The sequence below is a fragment of the Felis catus genome, chromosome D1 (genome assembly GCF_018350175.1).
Source record: "Felis catus isolate Fca126 chromosome D1, F.catus_Fca126_mat1.0, whole genome shotgun sequence".
Taxonomy (NCBI): Eukaryota; Metazoa; Chordata; class Mammalia; order Carnivora; family Felidae; genus Felis; species Felis catus.
Genome location: NC_058377.1, coordinates 108,538,111 through 108,560,665, shown reverse-complemented (window position 1 = coordinate 108,560,665; position 22,555 = coordinate 108,538,111). Strand labels below are relative to the sequence as shown.

At 61.5% G+C, this 22,555-nt stretch overlaps 2 protein-coding genes across 5 annotated transcripts; one reads left to right on the top strand and one right to left on the bottom strand.

Moving 5' to 3' along the window:
* Nucleotides 1–17: 17 nt before the first annotated feature.
* RELA (RELA proto-oncogene, NF-kB subunit) lies at nt 18–8,542 on the top strand. The gene is made up of 11 exons (XM_023240068.2): nt 18–157; nt 787–813; nt 916–1,067; nt 1,217–1,365; nt 2,019–2,110; nt 2,474–2,605; nt 3,442–3,546; nt 3,768–3,980; nt 6,126–6,206; nt 6,295–6,369; nt 7,120–8,542. Exons 1-11 carry the CDS (start codon nt 151–153, stop codon nt 7,752–7,754), a joined length of 1,668 nt encoding a protein of 555 aa, XP_023095836.1. The 5' UTR covers nt 18–150; the 3' UTR covers nt 7,755–8,542.
* A 1,830-nt stretch (nt 8,543–10,372) lies between these two features.
* SIPA1 (signal-induced proliferation-associated 1) lies at nt 10,373–22,092 on the bottom strand. 4 transcript variants are annotated; one of them, XM_006937530.4, is made up of 16 exons: nt 21,979–22,091; nt 18,896–19,656; nt 18,070–18,197; nt 17,808–17,984; nt 15,583–15,757; nt 14,772–14,875; nt 14,357–14,514; nt 13,667–14,276; nt 13,067–13,341; nt 11,939–12,160; nt 11,713–11,821; nt 11,511–11,619; nt 11,311–11,412; nt 11,161–11,236; nt 10,860–10,938; nt 10,373–10,765 (listed from the first exon to the last, which is right to left on the bottom strand). In XM_006937530.4, exons 2-16 carry the CDS (start codon nt 19,566–19,568, stop codon nt 10,619–10,621), a joined length of 3,144 nt encoding a protein of 1,047 aa, XP_006937592.1. In that variant the 5' UTR covers nt 19,569–19,656; nt 21,979–22,091; the 3' UTR covers nt 10,373–10,618. The 4 variants fall into 4 exon arrangements, with proteins under 4 accessions (XP_006937592.1, XP_003993688.1, XP_006937591.1 ...); XM_003993639.4 differs by having other exon boundaries at nt 11,161–11,215; XM_006937529.3 differs by having other exon boundaries at nt 11,161–11,215; nt 11,511–11,821; nt 21,979–22,092.
* Nucleotides 22,093–22,555: the final 463 nt, after the last annotated feature.

Below are 22,555 nucleotides of genomic sequence, written 5' to 3'. Positions count from 1 at the left end.
GAGCGGCGCAGCGCGCAGGCGCGGCCGGATTCCCGGCAGTGACGCGGCGGCGGGCGCGCGCGGCGCATTTCCGCCTCTGGCGAATGGCTTGGCTGTAGCGCGCGCTGCGGCCCCAGCTGCGACCCCGGCCCCGCCCCCGGGACCCTGGCCATGGACGGTGAGGGCACCCTCTGACCCCGCGGGGTGGCCGCGTCGGGGTCTCCGGGACGGCGACGGGAGCCTCCCGCGCCGCCTTCCGCCCCTTCCTGCGCCGACGGGCGCTGCGCAGGGAGCGGCCGGCCGGATGGTGGCGCGGGGCGGGGCGGGCATAGAGGGGTCTGACTCAGTTTCCCCTTTAGGTGGCGGAGACTTGACTCAGTATCCTCTAGCGGGGGAGGGGGGAGGGGTGGCTGTGAGCTTTGACTCAGTTTCACCCCGGGGCGGTGGGGGCAGTTCCGACTTGGTTTCCTTGTCGGGGAGAGACTGTGTCTGACTCCGTTTCCTCTCAGGATGAGGTGTGGGAAGTGTCCTCCCTTAGTTTTCCTTATGGAAGTAGGAAAGGCCCCGACTCCATTTCCCTCCGTAAAGAGAGGACGCTATACCCAGGGTTCCCTCGCGAAGCAGGTGCTTCTGCCTTCTTTACCCCTTCTCCTTAGTTTCACCCGCAGGTCCCAGGGAACAGGCCTTGACAAAGTCTCCTTCGGAGGGAGGGAGCCTGGCTCCATCTCCTCTCCGTGGGGAAGCAGGCCCTCCCTGGTAAGGATGGGAAGTGGGCTTGTGCTGACCCTCGTCTCCCTCCCCTTTCAGACCTGTTTCCCCTCATCTTCCCGACTGGTAAGTGGACCAGCCTTTCCCAGTGACTGGGGAGGAGCTCCCCAGGGTTAGGGGCAAGGAGGGCAGCCGGCTGACCCAGGCTGGTCTGTGTCCCCGCCGCAGAGCCGGCCCAGGCCTCTGGCCCTTATGTGGAGATCATCGAGCAGCCCAAGCAGCGGGGCATGCGCTTCCGCTACAAGTGCGAGGGTCGCTCCGCAGGCAGTATCCCCGGCGAGAGGAGCACGGATACCACCAAGACCCACCCCACCATCAAGGTCAGCATGGCTGTTAGCGGTGGGGTGGGGGGCACAGAGAGGGTTTGCGGGAAGGAACGGTGGTAGGCTTGCTTCCGGGCCCCGGTGCAGTGTCTGGGAGTTGGGTCTGGAATTCCTGAGTTTCTAGATGTTCTCTGTACTTTGAACAGATCAATGGCTACACCGGGCCAGGGACAGTTCGCATCTCATTGGTCACCAAGGACCCCCCTCATCGGCCTCACCCCCATGAGCTGGTGGGAAAAGACTGCCGGGATGGCTTCTATGAGGCTGAGCTCTGCCCAGACCGCTGCATCCACAGGTGAGCTCCTGACCAGCAGGGCGTGGGGGTGGGGGGACAAGAGGCAAGGCAGTTGTGTAGCTGTTACTGTCTGGACAAGAGACCGAATGCCTCACTCCCAGCTCTGCAAGCAGATTCCCTTGGTCTTGGAGTTACCTGTTTGTGCATCTCCACTGTCAAGTAGATAAGAGCTCTGCGGGCTAGGGCTGGATCCCCAGTCACCTCAACACCTGAGATAACTTCACAGATGAAAATAAAACAGTGTTAGGTTGGAAGAATAATCTGCTGGCGGAGGGGAGGGCGGCAGGAGAGCCAGGAGGTGAGGAAAGGCCTCTCACTTGAGGCTTGAATAGTGAGAAAGAGCAAAGAAGCGTGGAGAGAACATTCCAAGCAGAGTGAACACATGCAAAGGGCTCAAAGTGGGGGGGTGAGTTTGGCGTGTTTGGAGAACAGACAAGAAGCCACCATGGCCGAGGGCAGGGAGCCAGCAGGGACCGTGGCCGGGGCCGGGTCGCAGGGCACAGGTGCTTTTCAGCCACAGTAAGGAGTGGGGTTTCTTTGCAGCACAGGAGGAAGCCATTCGAGGGGGTAGAGCACAGTGGTGATCTCGTGAGTGGGGGGAGGGGGGCAGCCTGGGCAGAGACGGTGGGACTGACGCCTGGTGGGGGACTCAGCTTCCAGAACCTGGGGATCCAGTGTGTAAAGAAGCGGGACCTGGAGCAGGCCATCAGTCAACGTATCCAGACCAACAACAATCCCTTCCAAGGTGAGGGGGCGAAAGCCTGGGCCTGCTTGAAGCACCCCCACCCTCTGTCGCCCCTCTGAAGCCACCTTCCCTGCACCTCTCCCTCATTGGCCAACAGTCATAGTGCAGACGGAATCTTGCTGCCCATTCAGTACACACTCCCATTTTACCATTGGGGAAACTGGGAGCCAGTGAGGGGACATGACATCCAGGGTCCCATGAGGGTCATACAGGTCAGTGATGGGTCTAGAACCTTGTCTCTCTCCTGCTTTAGGACTCTACTGTTTGACACACCCTCAACTAACCCTCCTGGCCCAGAGCTCCCTGCCCCCCCTCATTCCCTGCCATGCCTCCCAGTCTCCTGACCATGTGCTTTTGTGGCAGTTCCCATAGAAGAACAGCGTGGGGACTACGACCTGAATGCGGTGCGGCTCTGCTTCCAGGTGACGGTGCGGGACCCGGCAGGCAGGCCCCTCCGCTTGCCACCTGTCCTCTCGCATCCCATCTTTGACAACCGTGAGTGGCCAGGGTAGCCGTGGAAGGGAGAGGGGGATGGGCCTGGAAGGAGGAAGGGGGTTGGCTGGGTATGGCCTGCGAGAGGAGCTCTCGCTTGGTTCAGGCATCTTGTGGATTTGTCACCTCTTCTGTGTCCAGCTCTGTGCCGCCTGGGGGGACAGGGCAAAGAAGACCCGGAGCTGCCTGTGAGGTGTCGCTTCTAGGCTGGCAGGGAGTCGATGCGAGACAGGCATTTCCACTACATGATGGGAGGATAGTGTGCCCGGAACGGTACTAACGACTCCAGGAAATGAACTCCCAGGAACAAGAAGATGTTACCAGAGTAGTAATTCAATGATGAAATCTCATAGGAAGTTCACAGATGATTTGGGCCAATGTTGATCAGTTGCAGCCTTTAATCAAGTAATCAGCAGGATGAATGGGAATAAAAGGGCCCTGGAGCCCCAAGGACAGAAAACCAGGATGAAGTGGAGGTCAGGAGGGAAGGGTCTGTTACCAACCAAACTAGGTCTTGAAGGGTGCTTGGGTCTGATGGAAAAAGAGGGTATGTGACCAGATTGGTTCCCCCAGACTATAAGCTCCGCGAGGGCAGAGATGATTAAGTTTTGTCGTGTTTTCCGTGCATGGAACAGTGCTGGGCACATAGTAGATAAACAGTTGCTGAATACGTTGGGCTGAGGGGTCCTGGGAACGGCGCAGCCTTGGCTGCGGAGGTGTGGTCCGCAAGCTCTGAACAGCCTCGACTCTGGGATGGACAGGGATGTTGCATCCCCTGCAGGCCAGCCCCGGAGACCTGCGACGGTTCAGGGCTTCCCTCCTTATTCCCACGCCCTCAGGTGCCCCCAACACCGCCGAGCTCAAGATCTGCCGAGTGAACCGAAACTCTGGGAGCTGCCTCGGGGGGGATGAGATCTTCCTGCTGTGTGACAAGGTGCAGAAAGGTACACACCAGGAAGAGGGCTGGACTCTGGAACAGGAGGTGAGGGGCAATGCTGAGCGGAGATGGTGAGTGTCAGGAGACTGGCTTTAAACACTCCCCCTAATGCCTCGGGGGCAGCAGAGTGATGTATCTTGGGAAACAAGTCTCAGCGATTGTGGGGGGGCGGGCAGCGAGCCGTCTGAGTCGAGCACGGTGACCCACGTTGCTCCCCATCTCCCGCAGAGGACATCGAAGTGTATTTCACGGGACCAGGCTGGGAGGCCCGAGGCTCCTTTTCTCAAGCTGACGTACACCGACAAGTGGCCATTGTGTTCCGGACACCTCCCTATGCCGACCCCAGCCTGCAGGCCCCCGTGCGTGTCTCCATGCAGCTGCGGCGGCCTTCAGATCGGGAGCTCAGCGAGCCCATGGAATTTCAGTACTTGCCAGACACAGGTACCCAGCTGGGGAGGGAAGCAGCAGGACTGTCGTCTCCAGCCGGCAGACGTGAGGCTAGGGCTAGACGTCTGGGGCTGTAGTAGTGGGTCAAGAACTGGAGTCGGGGCAGGGATTTATACAGGAACCAGATTCTCTTTCTTGCCTCAGTTAGTAGTAAGGATCCCTGAGATTGGCTGAGTCCTTACGTGTTTGCTCCTATTCCAAGCGTATTTTGTTCCCTCGTGAGCTTTTTGAGGTAGAAGATGGCATCTAAGTTGCCTGAGGTCACATAGATAGTGAGTGGCAGAGTTAGTATTTAAACTCAGGCCATCTGGCTCTAGGGTCCTATTGCCAGGCGATGTGTCTCGTCACTGCCACGTAGCCATGATTTGGTCAAGGCTTTCGGGCATCTGACCACATTAGGAACAGCCAGAATGATCTTCGATCCAAAGCCCGTCGTCGAGCCTGAGAGTGTTTTCTGTCCCAGGAGCAGTGTGATAGAGTTTGGAAAGCAACCCCCGAAATAGCCATCGGTTCATTCCACAAATAGTTATTGACACCCACGTGGTGTCAGGGCCCGTGCCAGGTATTGTGAACACAAAGACGAATGAGATGTGTTCCCTGCTCTCCAGAAGCTCAGTCTCATGAGAAAGACAGACATGCAGGACAGATTCTTAAGTGACAGAAAGACCTGTGAAACAGAGGGAGGTGCGTGCAAAGAGCTGGAGATGGCTGCATGGGGCAGGAGTGTTTTAAGGTGGAGAAGGCCCCAGAAGCACATTCTCCAGGTAGGTGGACAGACACCTGGAGGCGCAAGGGCGTCGGAGGGTGCCCGTCGCATTTGGGGGCAGCCTTGTGGGAGCTGTCGGCGGGCACTGAACAGGTGCTGGCAGGAGGGCCTCGAGTGTCAGACTCAAGGCATTCATCCAAGATTTCATCCTAAAGACAGTGGGGAGCCACCAAAGGTTTAAGAAGGAAGGGACACGCGTGGATCTGGAAGCTCACTCCGGCAGGAATGTATAGAGGATCCGAGAGGGAGAGACTCCAGGCAGGGAGGCTCTTGTGGGAGATGCCGTAGTCCGGTCCAGGAGAAGACGTGGTGTGAACCTTGCAGAGCCAATGGCAGAGGAAGACAGTCTCCTCCACCGCTGTCTCCCTTGGGTGCCCTCCGCCCCCAAGCCCTTCTGTCCGACACACACTAAGCTGAGTCCCTCCTCGGGACCTGTGCTCCAGCTGTTGCCTCTGCTTGGAGTGCTTGGATCTCCACATGATGGGCCCACACTGGTGTTTCCATGGCCACCTCTAAGCTCGACTCCCCAACCTCACTTCCGGTTCTGTTACATCAGCCTGTGTCTCTTCCTTAGAGCTCCTGTCACTTGTATGTGGTTGTGTCCCTGTCCCCCTGTCATGAGGATGTCCACTTTGGGGGGAGCAGGAGCCTTTGTCTGCTTACAGCCATACCCCCAGTGACTAGAATGGAGCCTGCACGTGGTGGGTGTTGGTAAACGTGTGTCGTGTTAGTGGATGGTGGAGAGTGAGAGAAAGGAAGATGCTGAGGATGACTCCAAGGTTTCTAGTTGGGGTGACAGGGCAGACAGGTGGTGAGGGGCCACTGGAGAAGGAAGAACCAGGTTTTTGAGGTGAGATGATGAGGCTGGCTTTGGACTGATGGTGTTGAGTACTTTGGAGTTATCCATGTGCTCCAGTACTTAGAAAGGCAGTCCCGGAGGCTCCAGACTGAACTAGCAAACCCTCAGAGATAAGAATACAAGTCCTTGTTGGTCTTTAGCAAGCCTATTATGCTGCCCCAGAGTGCAAAGATCATGGCCAGGCCTGGATCAAGGCTGGAGGTGAGCTAGGACGTGGGCAATGCAGGTAAGAGAAAAAGCTGGAGACGGCTTCACGAGGGCTCCTGTCACCTCAGAGCATGACCCCTACTTGGAGGCACCCACGTGGCCTTTGAGGGGGGCGGTCAGATTCAGTGACCAAGGGACTCTCAGAATTGTGTGTCAGTGTCACGAGGCCCTTCTCATTGGCAGGCAATGTTTGGAGAAAGGGTCTTACGGAAAGGTGGTCTCGTCATCTTCCTCCTGCGGGTCCTTTGAAGGCTCTGGGGATCCAGCTGAGAAGAGCAAGACCCACTTCTCCCCATTACTTTTCTAGATGATCGTCACCGGATTGAGGAGAAACGCAAAAGGACATATGAGACCTTCAAGAGCATCATGAAAAAGAGTCCTTTCAATGGTGAGAGGGGCAGTCAGAGAATTAGAAGGTGGTGGATAGGGGAGGGGAGACCCTGGGGGCTAGGAACTGACCCAGCCTTGCCCCACAGGACCCACCGACCCCCGGCCTCCACCCCGGCGCATTGCTGTGCCTTCCCGAAGCTCAGCTGCCGTCCCCAAGCCAGGTAAGGATTTCCCGTTGCCCCACCAGAACTGTGGGCTCAACTCTATTCAGCCTGTGGCTCTGGGCTGGAGGGGGTCAGCTTTACCAGCGGGTGTCTGAAGCTTACTGTCTGTGGGGCTCACGGGGCTTAAGGTCTAGTTACCCACATCAGAGTCATTTGGGGGGGGGTAGTGAAGATGCACATTCCCCGGCCCCATCACTGACCTGTGCAATCCGGAGGCTCTGGAAGCGTGGCCCCGGAACCAGCTCATGAATTAATGCACGTTGTGGTCTGAGAACCACTATGTCAGCTAACCCCCATACTGGATGCCGCAGGAGACCATTCAAAAATGCAGTCTTCGCCCTCAGCTCTCAGTTGAATTAGGGAAGCAAAATCTCCTCCAGCAGAATGTGCATGCTGGTAGGTAGCTCACAAAAGAGCGACCAAGTGCCCTGCTTCAGGCTTTGACTCGCCGGGCGCTCACTGGGCTCATGGTCTGTGGCTTGGGTTTTACCAGCTGATCTCTGACAGCATCCCTTCCTCTAAAAGGCTGGGAGAGCTTTGCGGGCTGGAGGGCTCCACAGGAGGACGTGGGGATGGAACCGAACAGGTCAGACTGAGGAAGAAGGAGTGAGGGTGCTAGCCATGACCTTCTAGGGAGGGACCTCCTCCTAGGGACTGATCCTAAGCACTACTGACAGGGGCTGGGGCACAGGTGACAGGGTGGGTCTCTGCAGCCTTGTCTGACCCGACTCTGTCTCTCTCTCCCAGCTCCCCAGCCCTATCCCTTTACGCCATCCCTCAGCACCATCAACTTCGAGGAGTTCTCCCCCATGGTCTTCCCTTCCGGGCAGATCCCAAGCCAGACCCCTGCCTTGGCACCAGCCCCTGCCCCAATCCTGGCCCCGGCCCCTGCCTCTGTCCCGGCCCCTGCCCCTGTCCCCGCCCCTGCCCCGGCCCCAGCCCCGGCCCCTGCCCCAATCTTAGCCCCAGGCCTTGCTCAGGCTGTGGTCCCGCCTGCTCCCAAGACCACCCAGGCTGGGGAAGGGACGCTGACGGAGGCCCTGCTGCACCTGCAGTTTGACGCTGATGAAGACCTGGGGGCCCTGCTTGGCAACAGCGCCGACCCAGCAGTGTTCACAGACCTGGCATCCGTCGACAACTCTGAGTTTCAGCAGCTGCTGAACCAGGGTGTATCTGTGGCCCCCCACCCAGCTGAGCCCATGCTGATGGAATACCCTGAGGCAATAACTCGCCTGGTGACGGGATCCCAGAGGCCCCCTGACCCAGCTCCCGCTCCCCTGGGGGCCTCTGGGCTTCCCAACGGCCTCCTCTCAGGGGATGAAGACTTCTCTTCCATTGCCGACATGGACTTCTCAGCCCTTCTGAGTCAGATCAGCTCCTAAGGGGGTGACACTTACCCTGCCTGGGGTACTGGGTCGCAGGGGATTGAAGCCCTCCCAAAGCAAGCACTTATGGATTCGGGGAGGGGGGTGTGCTCCAACTGCCCCCAACTTCTTTGGGTGATGTCTTCCGGGGGCTGCATTTTATCCTTTTACTGGCAGTGTCTATCTCTCTCTCTTTTTGGAGGTGCTTAAGCAGAAGCATTAACTTCTCTGGAAAGCGGGGAGCAGGGAGGACTCAAACTCCTCCCCTATCCTGATGTTCCGCTCCCTTCTCTTTACAGGGAATTCTGGGGGCCCCCATCCCTACCTTCCAGCTTCTAATACTCTCCTAGAGAGAGGGACAGGCTGGAGCTGTGGCCTTTGAGGCCACAAAGCCTTATCACCAAGTGTCTTCACATGATGGATTCATTCACATCTTGTGCCAAAATAGTGCCTGTTACCAGCCCCTCTGTGGTGCTGGCACGTTGTCCTTGAACTAACACCAGCATTTGAGGGCCTGGCCTTCTGGCCCTGCAGAGGTCTCTGCCAGCTCTCCTTGCTCAGCTATGGCTGTAAGGGAACTGGCGGGACAGCACTGGCCCTGTCCGGGATCCCGGGAGGTTCGGTCTGAGACCTCTCTGTTCCCCCTTTCCTCAAGTGCCTTAATAGTAGGGCTAGTTGTTTGGAGAGTAGGGGGGAGGGCAGGCTGGCAGCTCTCCAATCAAGAGGCTCAGTTTTTACTGAAGAAATCAAAGCAGTTGGACTCTTGCTCTTTCTATTCTGAACTAATAAATTTGTTGCCAAGCTGGCCAGAGATTCCCCTTCTTTCAGCAAACAGCACACTCTTTGCTGGTCATGTCAGGCTGGACATTAGCAATACAGAGTTGGATGAATAGTTACACTGTCATCTAGAAGCCTGCAGTCCGAGGATGTCCTTGGAATGAAATGCCCGTGGATGAAAGCAAGCAGCTGATAGGGGTGGTGTCCCAGCACAGTGAGAGCTCAGCAGGGCCCAGTGGCTGTGGGGATGGAGTAGTTTCAGGAAGAGCTTCACAGAGGCCATAGGGGCAATCAGCTTCAGGTCTTTGATCAGAGGAGGGTCAGTCTTGGAAAAGGGTCCAGCCAGCGTTGGAAGGTGGGCCGGGTAAAAGAGACAATGTTGGAAAAGTTGGATGGGGCCAGGCTATAAAAAACATGAAGGACGCTGGACCGAGAGGTTTGGATTTCATCTCTTGGGTGGTTGAGGGAAAGTTTGCATCTGTTGGGGAAGGGAGGTGCTAGGTAAAGGTCTATGCTTTGACATCCTGTTCTGCGAGGACCAAAGAAATCTTAAATCTGCAGCCCCGAGAGCCCAAACAAAAGCCAGGCCACAGCCCAGAGGCCTGGAGCTGGACGTACTTCCGGCTTGACCCGACGCAGGCGCAGTAAGGCAGTGTTCGCGAAGGCTCGGGCCCGCAAGACCCCGCCTTCTCAAGTGCGCACGCGCACAGGAGGCATTCCGCGAGGGGCGGCCCTGTTATGCGCTTCGGGGAAATCCCAGTCCTAAATCGGACGGCATCTAAGTTCTGTGCTCTGCACGGCTGCGGGAGGGTGAAGGTAGAGGTATGCGGGTTACCAGTGGCGCTTGCTGCAAAAACTAGCGTGTACCCTGGGAACGACAGTAGGCCCTGGCTGCAGACTCCGGCGGTGGACTGCCTGCCGGCGAGGAAGACGCCAGAGAGCGGCAAAATGTCGGGGTATCGGAAAGCGTCTGCAGAGCCAAGCTTGCGTTCCAGCCTCTAGCCCAGCGGGCGGAGCCAGGGGCGGGGCCCGAAGCAGGGTGGGCCACTCAGGGACCAGGCCAAGCTGCGCGTCCGCGTACGGGGCGGAACCCGAGTGTGGTCGCCAGGTCAGGACCCCTGCGAACCCGCGACCCCATCGCCCAGGGAGGCCGGGTTCAATGGAACCCCGGCCCCGGAGGCGGGGCCCGGGCGAGCCCGAGGAGGGAGGTGAGAAGGCTCCTGACCGGAGGAAGCAGACGGTGTAGCTGCGTACCGTGGCCCCAGCCTGAGGCCCGAGGGGAACGGAACGAACCGAACCGAGTGAGCCCTGGTCCCCCTACCCGGGCCACGCCTCTCCCTTGGCCTTCCCAGTGTCTTGCAGTCACCTGCCAGGGGTCGAGGGAGCTCCAGTCTTGGGGGCTCGGTGACTACAGAGAGGAGAAGTGGGGCCTTCACTGGAGGGCAGGGCCTGGAAAAGGACTTTCCATCGGAGCATAATCAGCCTCTCTCCTTGACCCCTAAACTCCTCCCCCACGCCTGCAGGCCCACCTCTGTCCCTCTGCCCCAGGTCTCACTCCCTCAGGTTTGGTTCCAGGGCAAGGGCCTGGCTGGGCCTGGCTCCCAGATAAAGCAGAGTAAGTGTGGGGCGTGGCCATCTGCTTCCCACCAGAACAAATAAATGTTTGTGGGAGAGAAACCAAGGGGTGGCCTAGCCTCAGAGAACCCCCCAGCGAGTGCCGACCTAGGCCTGAGCCAATGTCCCCAAGGCCTGTCCTTCTAACTGGTCCTGGGAACTTGGCAGGAGCCTCTGGGGTCAAAACCGATTTGCCCCCAACACCCCCCCCCCCGTCGTGTCATGAACACCCGCACAGACACAAATAGTAGTGGCTTCTTTACTCCCCAAAGTCCCCTCTTCTCCACAGAATATTTACAAACAGGGATGGGGGGTAGGGGCAACTTCACCACCAAATAACGGACTGGGGACTGGGGGCAGTGCTAAGACGCGCCTCTGTGCGCAGGGAGAGTTCCTGAGGAGGGCCCCGGGCCCGTTGTGACCCAGGTACCCTGAAGGACCTGAGCAGTTCCAAGCAGGTCCACAGCCAGGCTGAGGCTGGCCCAGACGGCTCAGTCCAGGTCGGCAGTAGGTGAGCCCAGCTGCTTGGAGGCCAGGAGCAGGCGCGTGGCTGCACTCTCTGATTCGGCCTGCAGCCTCCGGTTGTTGTGACGCAGGCTCCGCACCTCCTCCTCCAGGGCCGCCTTGTCTGCCTTCTCCTGGGACCGGTGGGAGGCAGGTGTCAGAGCAGCGGCTCCTTTCCTAGGGCGGCCCTGTAATTCCCCGCCGGCCCCCATTCCGCCCCGTCGTCACCTTCTGCAGATCTTCCTGCAGCTTCCTGAGCATGGACTCCAGGCGAGAGACCTTCTCCGACAGGTTCCCAGGTTCTGGCCTGAGGACGTGGGGGACAGGTTCATGGGACCAGGGTAGGTGTCAGCACCTCCGGCTGGCTCCCAGCCCGCTTAAGTGAGATGGGCCCAACCCCTGTGTTCTCAGACTTCTGTGGGTGTGAGCGCGGAGCCCTGCCCGGGACAACGCTTAACTCTAGCGGACGGGCACGTATGGAGGCCACGCAGGTACAGTGAAGGGGCTAGATCCGCACGGGGAGGCTTACTCAGCATCAGACTTCGGAGTTCCCTTGGCATCCCCGCTCTCTGGGATGGGCTGTCCTGTGGGGACAGAGGGACCATCTGGGCAGGAGGATAGAGGGAGAAAGATCCCCACCCCATCCTGGCTCCTACCCCCGGCGCCCTGGTGGCCTCACCCTCCCGGGACAGTGACTCCAGGATGGTGTTGCAGGTGGAGGCGATCTCTGAGATGGACTGCCACTCGTCTTCTAGGGTCTCACTGCCCGCCTCTGACATGACTGTGGGCACAGGGAGGTGGGCTCAGCCCAGGGAGAGCCCAAGCCAGCCCCTCTTCTGCCCCACCCCACCCATGACCCACACCTTGCTCCAGACTCACTTTTGCTGATGGAGTTCCTCAGAGACAAGGTTCGTGGCAGGAAGGAGGCCCTCAGCTCTGGGGCCGGGTCGCCCCTGTCCTCACAACCACTGGGGCTGCCTGGCCCATCCTGAGGGGTGTTAATGGGTACGGATGCAGTGACGTCCACCCTCCCCACTGTGCCCACCACCGCCCTTTGGGCTCGAGTCTTGTTTTTGCTCACCCGGGTGGGTGTCTCCCGGCCAGCACTGGGTGCTGACGGCTTGGCCGTGGCGGCCAGGAGGAGGTCCGGGGTGGTGTTAGGAAGGACCGGGGCCTCGTCTGACAGGGAGCTGGGGAGAGCAGAGACAGTTCAGCGAGAGAAGCTGCACCCCAGGGCCCCTGCTCTCACAGACCGCGGCTGTCCAACTTCACTGGGCTGGACAAGAGGGAGGGCCGAGAGGGAGCACCTGCGGGGTGACGGTGAGTCCTGACTGTGCAGGAACTCGGTCCTCTCTTCAGCCAGATCCCCAGGCCCCGTGGAACTGCCACCCTCCAGCAGGCACGCTTGTAGCAACTGCTGCGTGGTGGGCTGCAGGGTCGCCGCCCCGGGGGCCTCATCCTGCGCGGGCTCTGGGGCCCCCCGCCGGCTGGGCTCCTGCAGAGACAGCGTGTACAGCTCCGAAAAGCTCCTGGCGGGAGAACGGGCGGCGTCAGGCAGGAACGCCCTGTTCCCGGTGTCCCGCGTCTCCAGCCCCACTCCCGGCTGTGCCCGAGGCTCACTTCCAGGAGGAGAGCTCTCCAGACACCCTAACGACAACGAAAACTGTTTGCCTGACTACTGGCCATTTTTTCCAGACCCAGCGCCGCCCCTGTGTATCCTGGGCAGATCACTCTGAACACCCGTTTCTCCGTCTGCGAAATGGGTAAACTGTACCAATTGACAGCCCGCTGTGAGGATTTAAGTAACGACACAAGTAAATCACCCGGGGTAGAGATCTAAAACCTCCTGCCTGGGAGCCAAATCCAGCCTGCGCCTTTTTTTTTTTTTTCTGTTTTAGCAGATGTGCCTGTTTTCCTACTCCTGTGAGCCAAGAATGGTTTTTACATTTTTAAATAGTTGGCAGAAATCAAAAGAACATTTCATGACACATGAGAATCAATAAAATTCAAGTCTCAGTGTCCACAAATAAAGGTTTAGTGGAACAAAGAAAACAAATTCATTCATGTGTCCTCTACGGATGCTTTTTGGCTACAGCACAGTTGAGTAGCTGAAGCAGAGACCAGGTGGCCCAGAAAACCTAAATATTTACTGTCTGGCCCTTTGGGGGAAAAGTTTGCATATCCCGGCTTAAGCCGGTAAGCGGCCGGTTGCATGTATGCGTCTGTGGATGATACTTTTTAAAAGATGGGGCTGCTATTGGATCTTGGCTTCACTCTGCACCTGCGACTCAGAGAGATTAAGAAACGTGGGATTCGCTGGAGGGGAGCCCTCCCCACGGGGATTCTTGGGAGAATGCTAATGGCGACACGGGAGGCACAGGCTCTGCGGTGGCCAGCTGCCAGGTCCTCCCACCTCCCCGCATCCAGGCCCTGACCTGCGGGGCCGGCCGCTCTCGTCGGGGGGCAGGACGGTGACGCAGACCTTGGGCGCCGAGCGCAGCAGCTGGGCAGCGGCCTCCGGGCCCAGCCTGGGCAGCGGCTGGCCGCACACGCGCAGCAGGCGCGCCCCTGGCCTCAGCCCCGTTGTCTCCGCGAACGTGAAGCGCTCTACGTGCGTGATGAATCCCTCGGCGTCCACCTCGAAGCCCAGGCGGCCTTGGCCTTCGCGGGGCAGCGCCAGCTCGAGGGTCTCGCAGCCTCGGCTCACCAGCTGGGGCGGGGCGGGGCGTGAGCAGGGCGGGCACTGCGCCAGCTCCAGTCCAGGTCCCAGGCCGCCTACCCCACACCCCCGCACCCCTACACCCCGGCAGATGAGGACCTGAGGCTCAGAGACCGGAAGTCACCTGCCCGACGACCTCCCCGCCCCGCCCCCTGCCCCTGTTCCAGCTCTGCCAAGCGCCAGGGCAGGGTTTGCCCCCAACCCCCAATTTCCCCTTTCGCGGGAGAGGCGGCGGGAGCGAGGGGTTCCACAGCCTGCTCCGCCCCCCGAGGTGGAGAGGGACCCGGCGGCGAGTTGCCTTACTCCCGGGCCTCACCTGCAGACGCGCCACCACCTCGCCTACGGCGTGGCCGGGGGGCCCGTCGAACCGCAGCGTGATCGCCTCCCCGCGGCCGTGGTACAGGTCGAGCCGCTGCTCGGAGAAGGTCCAGGCCAGCACGTCGCGACAGGCGCAGTTGAAGACCACGCGGCCGTCGCGCGGCGCCACCAGCACCAGCGTCTCAGCGGAGATGCCCAGCAGGCAGGGCACCTCGGCGTCGTCGGGACCACGGGCCTCGGCCCCCGCGGCGCCCCGCGCTCCGGGCGCCGCGCGCACGGCCCACACCAGCGCCCCCGCCGCCTGCAGCTCGGAGCCCGGGCCCCGAGGGGGCGCCCTTCGCCTCCCGCCCAGGGAGGGCAGGCCAAAACGCGAGGCCGAGTCCAGCGACGTAGTGGTCACCTCGTTCGTGGCCAAGTCCTGCAGGTACTGCTGACGCGTGCGCGTGGCCATGGCGTGGAACTGGCGTGCGTGGCCTGCTGCCTGCTCGCCATTGAGCGCCTTGGCCAGCAGGAAGGCGCGGAAGTCGGCGTTGGCCGGGAAGGGGCCTCCGCCCTGGGGCAGAGACGGCCCAAAGGCAGGGGTGTCCTGGGTGCGGCTCACGGCCACCCTGAGGGGAGGGAGGCGGTAGTTAGGGGCCACTGGGAGGGCCCGTGGCGGTGGCAGAACTGGGACCACCCAGGCACCCACCTGTAGGAGGTGTGTGGCGTGCAGGGTGCATGAGCCCGCACCACCAGGAAGATGTGCTGAAAATGCGAGCGGATGGTGGCGGGGCAGAAGGGCTTGCTGCCAGGTTCCTGGAACACGATGGTCACGATGTCGTTGCCAATGTGGCGTTTCCGAAGGAGCTGGGAGTTAGATGGCAGGAGATGTAACCCGGACCCGTCTGCCCAAGTCCCTCCTAATTCTGGCAGGGCGGAGGCTGGGCACCAGGGGCTCCCCCACCTGCCCCTGGGGAAGGTCTGGGGTGACTGTCTTTGGGGAGGGTTGTTTGGGCCTCGAGAGATCTCAGGTCAAGGTTCGAATGCCACCGCCCCCGTGACCCCCCTCCATGGTTCCCCAGAAGCCCGTGGCCATCCCCCAGCCCCGTCATAGCTCTTCACACCTGCTGCTGGTTATTGGGGGTGTAAGGCAGCATCGTGGACACGTGGAACATGATCTCGTGGTCCTGGTACGTGGTATACAGGGAGTGTGTGCCTGTGGAATCCGCTGTGGCCAGGGGTTCGGGGACACGGGGGGAGAGCAAGAGGGATCGGCTCGAACTTGGCCTCCCTGCTTGCGGTCTCGAGCTCCTGTGCCCCCCAACCAGCAGGCGGACCACCCCTCATGCCACCAGGTCACGAAGCCATGGCTTCACCTGTGGCTGCTCCCTGCCCCTTCCCCCACAGGCTCCAGCCTCCAGCCTAGGCTCGGCGTGGGCGTGCGGAGATAGAACGAGGACCTCAGTGAGGAGTGGCCTGCTCTGAGGGGGGCGGAGGGGGATGTCCCAGGAGAGGACAGATTTGGCCCAGGCACCAGCATGCGTGGAGCAGCTGAGAGTGGAAGGAGGCCAGAGGTGCTCCGCCAGCGGCCCTGGGGCCCTTCCAACCCGGGAGGCAGGGGCATTCCCGAGGAAGCAGGGCTGGGGGAACATGTGTGTTTGACGGAGGGAGCGGTGCCTGCCAGCCCGCGTGGCTCCAGCTCAGGCAGTAGGGCATCAGGGCCTTGGGGGACCATCCTAGTCCTTCCTTCCAGCCCGTGGCTTGCCTGGCCAGTGTGGCCCCTGACCCACGTCCTCAACCTGCCCGAAGAACTCTTCAACCCGGGCCTCAGACCCAGGACACTACAGGGGGAGCGGTGACAAGCCAGGGGGCTCTCACCAAGGCCGTCTGCCCCTCAGCACCGGTCCGCCCCCACTCCCAGCCCCAGGGCCTCACTTTTGGTGTCCAGCTGGGCCCTGTAGCTCTCAAAGCCTTTGAGCCGCACCACGTCGCCCAGCAGGGTGAGGAACTGCGTGAAGGCCGGTCCTGCCTCCTGGTTGTTGTACATCTCCTCCTCCGAGCCCTGGCCGGCGCGGCAGTACAGGATGCCCACCTTGCGCTGGAAGCTCAGCTGCGGGGCAGCACAGGTAGAGGGCCCGGGCCTCAGTCTCTCGGGCCCTGCGCCCACCGGGTCTTGGGCAACGGGCTGGGGGCTGGGCTGGCTCTGCGAGCGGCCCTGAGCACCTCCCTCGCTAAGCCACCTCTGTGTTTCTGCCTATAAGTGGGTTTGGTCTGTCCTGCCCCCTCCCCCCACCCCACCCAGTGCTCAGGAGGGTAGAGGAAGTCACAGGTGGGAAGGGACCAGGAGAGGGGTGGTTCTCATGTGACCACAGACGAGGTGATTCGTGGAGAGGACCCGGCCCACGGTGCGCTAGCTCCATCTCTGTGAACGTTCACATTGTCATCCTCCTTATCTCAAGGCTAGCCTGGCCTCCCCTCCCTCGAATCCCAGGCATCCCCAGCCCAGCCTCTGGAGGCCTTGAGCCCCGCACCCCCTCCGCTCACGCTGCCCCCGGCTCCTTTCCATCCGGGGTTAACCGTGCACAGCTCAAGGTGCTCTGGCCCCTCGGGCTCCAGCCTCCTTTCTTCACGAGAAGCTTGTCTACACTCAGTCCCCACTTCAATTTCATCACTCCCGACTCCTGGAGCCCCGCTTCCACCCCAGCTCCAAATCCCTGCGGCTCCTTCAGCCCGTGGGCGTGCCTTACCCTGGCACACTGTCTCCATGGTGGGCGCCTGGGACAACTGGAGCTTCACTTTACCTGAAACCCTAACGACCCCACTGTCTCCGGCCTGGGCCTCTTCTCCGCCCACGGTCTCTGCCCTCGGTGACGGTCGCAACCGTCTCCACGGGAAGAGACTCCAGTCTCTGCCTCCAGCTCAGACCTTTCTTCTGAGCTCCAGACCCGTTTCTCCGGCTGCCCAAGTGTCCTTCCCCCCACTTGGCACCTCACCCCCCTCACTGTGCCGCTCCCATCCCACCCACCTACCCCTGGACTGCCATCTCCTCTTCACCTCTGCCATCATCACCATCAGGTCTGGCTTGGATGACTACAGCAGCCTCTGGCCTGGCCTCCCTGCCCCTCCAGTCTGGCCTCCATACTGCCACCTGAAGGCTGCTCTACCTTTCATACCTTCCATGGCTCCCCAGTGCCCCCAGGACCAAATGCAAGCCTTCCCGAATACAAGCCTTCCCCAACCCCCTACCCCCCAAGTGCTACGCCTGCCACACAGAACTGCCTATAGGACCCCAGTGTGACCTGCCCTCAGTCACTAAGCCTTCACACAAGTTGTTTCTTCTGTCTAGAAGACACCTGTTCTTCCTGAGTCAAGCCCTTACATTTCTACCATGATACTAAACCCCAAGCCAAGGAAGGGCTGTCAAGACTACCCTTGGCGCCCCACGGAGCCTTCAATATTCCTCTTTCACTGCTCCACGATGAACTGTGGGTCTCTCTCTCTCTCTCTCTCTCTCCCCACTGGCTGTGAGCTACTCCAGGACAGCACCTGGTCTGGACACGTCCCCAAGTGTCCAGTCCGGGGCCCAGCATCAAGTTGTGAGAAAATGTTTGTTGAATGGCTGACAGACCGAATGACACAGAAGAGGAGAATTGGAGCCAGTGGGCAGCTTTCAGCACAGGGTCGGGAAGGACTTCCACTGGCTTGATCTGTCCCACAGTGGAACAGGCAGTCCCAGGAAGGAGTGAGCACCCCACACTGAGAGGAGACTAAGCAGCACCTTGCAGGGCAAAGTGACAGGGAAGGAGAGGGACTTGCAGGAAGGGGAGCAAGTGGTCAGATCAGTGTTTCTCAACTGAAATGTACATGGCAATTAACTTGCGATCTTCTGAAAGTACAGGCTCTGATGCGGTGGGACAGACAGGGCCCAAAAGTCTGCGTTTCTAACAAGCTCCCAGATGGCGTGGCTGCTGCTGGTCTACGGGTTATACTTTGAGAGGCAAGGCTCTGGATGACCTGTGCTGCCCCCTCTGAAAAGCCAGCTCTCTTGGGGTCACCGTCCAGCCCAGGATCAGGGTCAGGGCTAGGCGGCTGGGAGCTGAGCGGACTGGGTTCAGACCAGGTCTAGCTGTAGGGGCTGCGCGGGGACACCGGCCACTCACCACTTGCTCGTCCAGTGTGAGCAGCGTGCGGGGCACCTTCGGTGAGGCTGAGCCCAAGCGCAGGCAGGTGGGGCTCAGCCGCGGCGCCACGTGCTCCAGAAGCTTCCTCGGGGACAGACCCCGCGGGGGCCCCGGCGGCAGCGCATCCTCCGAGATGGTGCCGCGGAGGGTCCGGAGCTGAGGAGGGGACATGGGGGCGCTCAGAATCCATACAGGCTTTCGGGGAGGCAAAGCGCGCTCGGGTCCCATGACCTCGGCCCACCTGTGTGGTCCGCACGATGACGCGGTAGCTGTGCAGAGTGCCTCCTCCGCTGCCTTCCTTCTCCTCCCGCCGCAGGCTCACTGCTACCGGGCCCAGCACCTCGTCCAGTCCGAAGAAGTTCTGGTGTTCTGGAGGGGGGTGCGGGGGAGGGCCAGTCGGTGGATGACCGGACCCACGCCCCCCCGGGGGTCCCACCCCCGCTCGACCACGCCCATCACTAAATCCACCCCCCCCCACGCCCCATCCCCTCACCTAGTGGGGGGACCCTAGACTAAGGCCCACTCCCTCCGCAGCCCCGCCCCCGTTCTACCAGGCCAAATCCCTATCCGTGTTTGGCCCTCTGCCCCGCCCCCTGGGCGGCTCGGCACACCTCACACCTGCCCCAGACCCAGGGGGCCAATGCCCGCTCCCTTCCAGGCCTAGATCCTGCCGGCCCCGCCAGCCACATCCGCCCATCTTCCGCTGCAGGACGTCTGGGGCCCTCCCTTCTGGGAACTGACGAGAACGAGGTTCCCAGGTGCAGAGGTTTTCACACCTCACTCTTCACCTCACAGAAGTGTTGATAGAAATTCTCTCCCCAGCCCGGAGGGGTAGGAGGGGTAGGATGAATCGATGGAGGCAGAAGGCCTCAGGTGGTTAAAGCTGGTTAAAGGTGGTTAGAAGGCCTCAGGTGGTTAAAGCTAGGCCCTGCAGGGCAGCCTTGGCCCCAGAGGCAGACCCTGACCCTTCACGCAGCCGGCCGGAAACTTGACAGGGAAATGACAACTCCTGAGCCCTACCGTGTGCTGGTCAGGTGACAGGGCCTGCTGCCCAGCCCTCCCCTTACCTTTGCCGTAGAAGTACTTGCGGTAGTAGCCAGCGCCCAGGTCTGCGTGCTCCAGGCTGTAGGCCGAAGTTCGGTTCTGCGGCTCCTCCAGGATGGACACGGCCGCGTTGGGCAGTGCAGGGGGCACGGGTGGGGACGCCGGTCCACCCAGGCCCAGCTCGCCCTCACCCCCGAGCTCACTCACGAAGCCAGGGGCTTCGAGCAGCAGGTCCGAGCTGGCGGACAGGTCCTCAGCGGAGGCCGGAGTCCCAGAGCCGGCCTCTGCGTGGCCGCCCGTCCCCCGCGGCCTCGGAACCCAGTCAAAGAGCAGACTCTGCACGTCATAGTGGGCGAACCAGTGGGGCTCAGGCACCGGCGGGAAGGCGGGCTCCGGCTCCTCGGCCGGGAGCCCCAGCAGTGCCAGGGGGTCAGTGAAGAGCCGGGTAGGGGTCGCGGCAGGGCGGCTGGCCTCCTCGTGGCTGTGGGCCCGGGCGCGAGGGCTGGCCGGTGTGGGGGGCCGGGCCTCGCCGGCATCGCTGCCGCTGCGCAGGAGCGGGCCCCGGGCTGGTCTTGGCTCGAAGGTGTGCGGCGTCAGCGGGGGCCGGGCCGGCTGGCGCAGCTTCCGAGCGAAGAGGTCATCGGTGGGCGCAGGGGCCGGGCCCCGCCGAGGGCTCCCCACGCCACCGGCCCACATGGGCGTGATGTGGGCCTGGCTCTCCGGGGGCCGGGTCGCATTGGCAGGCACGGGTGGTTGGTGCCCGGGCGGCAGGCCAGTTCCTGCCCTGAGGGAGGAGGGGGCTGTTCAGTGGGGCCTGGGGAGAAAACAGGAACCCGGGCCCCCAGCCTGGCCCTCCACCACGCGGGTTGGCTTCCGGCCCCCCTCCGCGACCATCAAAGCCTCTTCCGCTTTCCTGGCCACTTCCTCGTCTGCCCTAGGCTGAGGTTTCCAGCCCCCTCCTCCAGCTAAGTGAGGGGCAGGGCCAGGGGCCGGGCTGTCTGGGCCTTGGCCCTGAGGGTCTTGGAGTCCGGGCAGCCCTGGGGCGGTCAGTTCCTATGGCACACACCGTGGCTCTGGCCTGGGCCCAGAATGAGGGTCCCCACCAAGTCCTGGCCCAGCGAGACAGACGATTCGTCTTCACTGGGACGGGAAACCCACGGGGCCACTGATGTCTGGGTCTTACCCACTTGACAAAGGGAGGACGTCCTGTCCCCAGAGACCTTCCTCCCTGCCCCTCCCGCTTCCTTCAGGGTCCCGGAGGAGCCGAGCACCCAGAACCTGGGTCTCGATGCCCTGGCCCTTATGGCCTCAATACCTCAAGGACACAGAGGTTCCCGGGGGGCACTGGGAGGGCAACAGAAATGACAAGAGTACTTCCTTCAGTACAGGAAGTGGCCCCAACTCTGAGCCCGGCCCCCTGCCCAGCACCATATCCTGAGGAAGGTGCTGGGGTCACACCAGCTCAGTCATGGGACCCATCCCCCTGGCCCGAAGGACAGGCCCAGGCTCACTCTCTGCAGCCTACTGTGGCCATGCCTGGGGGCAGGGGAAGGAGTCACACTGACGGAACCCCTTTGCTGGAACTGGGACCCACGGGACGGCTGCCTACCTGGCCTCACTGATGCTGACAGGGAGGTCTGAACCCCATGTGACAGATGGTCAAACAGATCCAGAGAAGGGGATGCTCTTGCCTGAAGTAATTCCATGTTACAGCAAGGATTTGAACCTAGCTCTGTCAATCTCCAGGGCCTAGACAGCGCAGTACCTGCCCACTCCCGTCCCTGTGTGTGTAGGTGTGGGGTGAGCGGGGGGTGTTGGGCTGAGGCTCGAGGTCTCACGGGATGTAAGACTGAGATACCCAAGGTCCCAGGGACCTGCTAAATGCGGAAACGTGTCGAGGCCAGGGGCAGGTGCCAAGGGTAGTGTGAGAAGGTGAGGGAAGCCACCCCAGGTGAACTCAGGTTGGTGTGGGCAAGCAGGACAGGGATGCGGGACCCTCCACTAGGAACACAGGCGACTGCTGGTAGGGCTTTGGGCGTCCTCCGGTGACACTGTGTGTGGCCGGGGTGGGGGCCAGGGCTCTGTCCACCCTTCAGCTTAAGCTCTAAGACAAAGCAAGGGTAGGCCACCACGCTCGGGGTGCCTCCTCCCTTAGTTTCTCCTAGGACAACCTCTGACCTCACCCCTGAGTCTCTGTTCCCTCATCTCTGAAATGGGGTTAACCTTCTGCCCTTTCCCAACACCATTGGGAGCCTGAAAGGAGGTTGAAGAGTGTGAAGCTGACCATGTGTGGTGATGATGCAGGCCCTGGTCTTGGGCCTGGGTTGTGAAGTGTGTGTTGGAGTGGGAGGGGACAGGAGAGAGGGGAGCCTGTAAGCCCCTGCTCCGCGTGGGCTGAGCTCTGTGTACGTGTCTGTGCACAGCCCACGGGGTGCCTCTCGCTCTGGCCCAGTGCTGGGCTCTAGCCTTGCCTTGGGGGGTGTTCTTGGGCTCTGCCCCCCCCACCCGGCAGCTTCACACAGGGTCCATTGAGGCCCGGGACATTCCTCGCAGCCTGTGTCACTTGGGGGGAGGGGGCCGGCCCCGCCCCCACAGATCCGGAAGGCCTGGCTGCCCCAGGAGGAGGCCCTGGACGCTTCCCAGCACATCTGGAGGTCACGACCCCATTTCTGCTGCCAAGGGGGCGACAGATGTTTCCTCCCAGGCCAGGCCCGAGACCGGGGGACGGTGCGCAAAGGCTGAGGAGGAGGCCGCCCCGAGACAAGGGGAGCCCCAGAACAGGGGGAGCCCCTCACACAGCCGGCAGCAGGGGCAGTCGCCAGCGCCGCCCAGAGGAGTCGGGGGCCGCCGCATCCAGTCGCCGGCACACTGGACGGGCCGGGCCATCACGCAGAGCAGAGTGGGGGCCGCCGGCCGGAGGCAGGGGACTGGACGTACTGATTCGGGACTGGAGCTGGAGCCCGGACGGAGGTTGGGAGGGTGCAGGCGGCGAACGCGGCGAGGACCCCCCTTCCACACACACACCACCCAGGCCCACGCCAAGCCACCTTTTCTTCCCCTGTCTGGCCCGACCTCGGTGGTTCCACTCCCCCGCTCCCGCCGGTACCTCTAGGGCTCCCGCCTGGTGGCCGCCTCCCGCGCTGAGGTTCCGCTGCCTCTCCCGTTAGCGCTAGGGCGCTGGCTCCGCCTGGGGGCGGGGCCGTGCCGGGGGGCGGGGCCGCCACGGAGCGGGCGGGGCCGGCCTGGGAGCAGCCTGGGCCGGCGGGAAGCACCGCGGGCGGGGACTGGCCAGGCGTCGGCAAGGCGGGCGGCAGTCCGAGCGCTGTGGGGCCTCCGGCCTCCGCCGAGAAACGCTGAAGTGTACCTGCCGTCCAGACCAACTCCGATGGCTACAGCAGTATTCCTAGAGCGTTTAGCAACCCCCTCCCTTCCCACCCATCCACCCCACGCAGCAGGTGCCCAGAAACTGAGTATTTATGAGCACTTACTAAGCACTGAACCCTACTCTCCACGCGCTCCCATTTATTCTTAAAACATTTTGGACAGGTGTCCTCTCTTCTTTATAGCTGGATAAATTGAGGTTCAGAGATGGGCTTCGGCTAAAGTCAAGGCTGATAATTATAGGCACTAGCCTCATGAAGTGGAAGTGTTTGAAAATACAGGGATGAGAAAGTGAACAAAAT

Bases quoted from the DNA above. Each gene is read 5' to 3' on its own strand.
- SIPA1 (XM_006937528.3), bottom strand. From the start codon at position 19,568: ATGTGGGCCGGTGGCGTGGGGAGCCCTCGGCGGGGCCCGGCCCCTGCG. The intron at 15,758-17,807 runs GTGAGTGGCCGG...GCTGCCCCGCAG, and splicing joins TCACACTGGACGAGCAAGTG to CTGAGCTTCCAGCGCAAGGT. The intron at 11,237-11,310 runs GTGAGGCCACCA...CCTCCTGCCCAG, and splicing joins GGAGTCACTGTCCCGGGAGG to ATGGTCCCTCTGTCCCCACA.
- RELA (XM_023240068.2), top strand. The intron at 1,068-1,216 runs GTCAGCATGGCT...TACTTTGAACAG, and splicing joins AGACCCACCCCACCATCAAG to ATCAATGGCTACACCGGGCC. The intron at 1,366-2,018 runs GTGAGCTCCTGA...TGGGGGACTCAG, and splicing joins CCAGACCGCTGCATCCACAG to CTTCCAGAACCTGGGGATCC.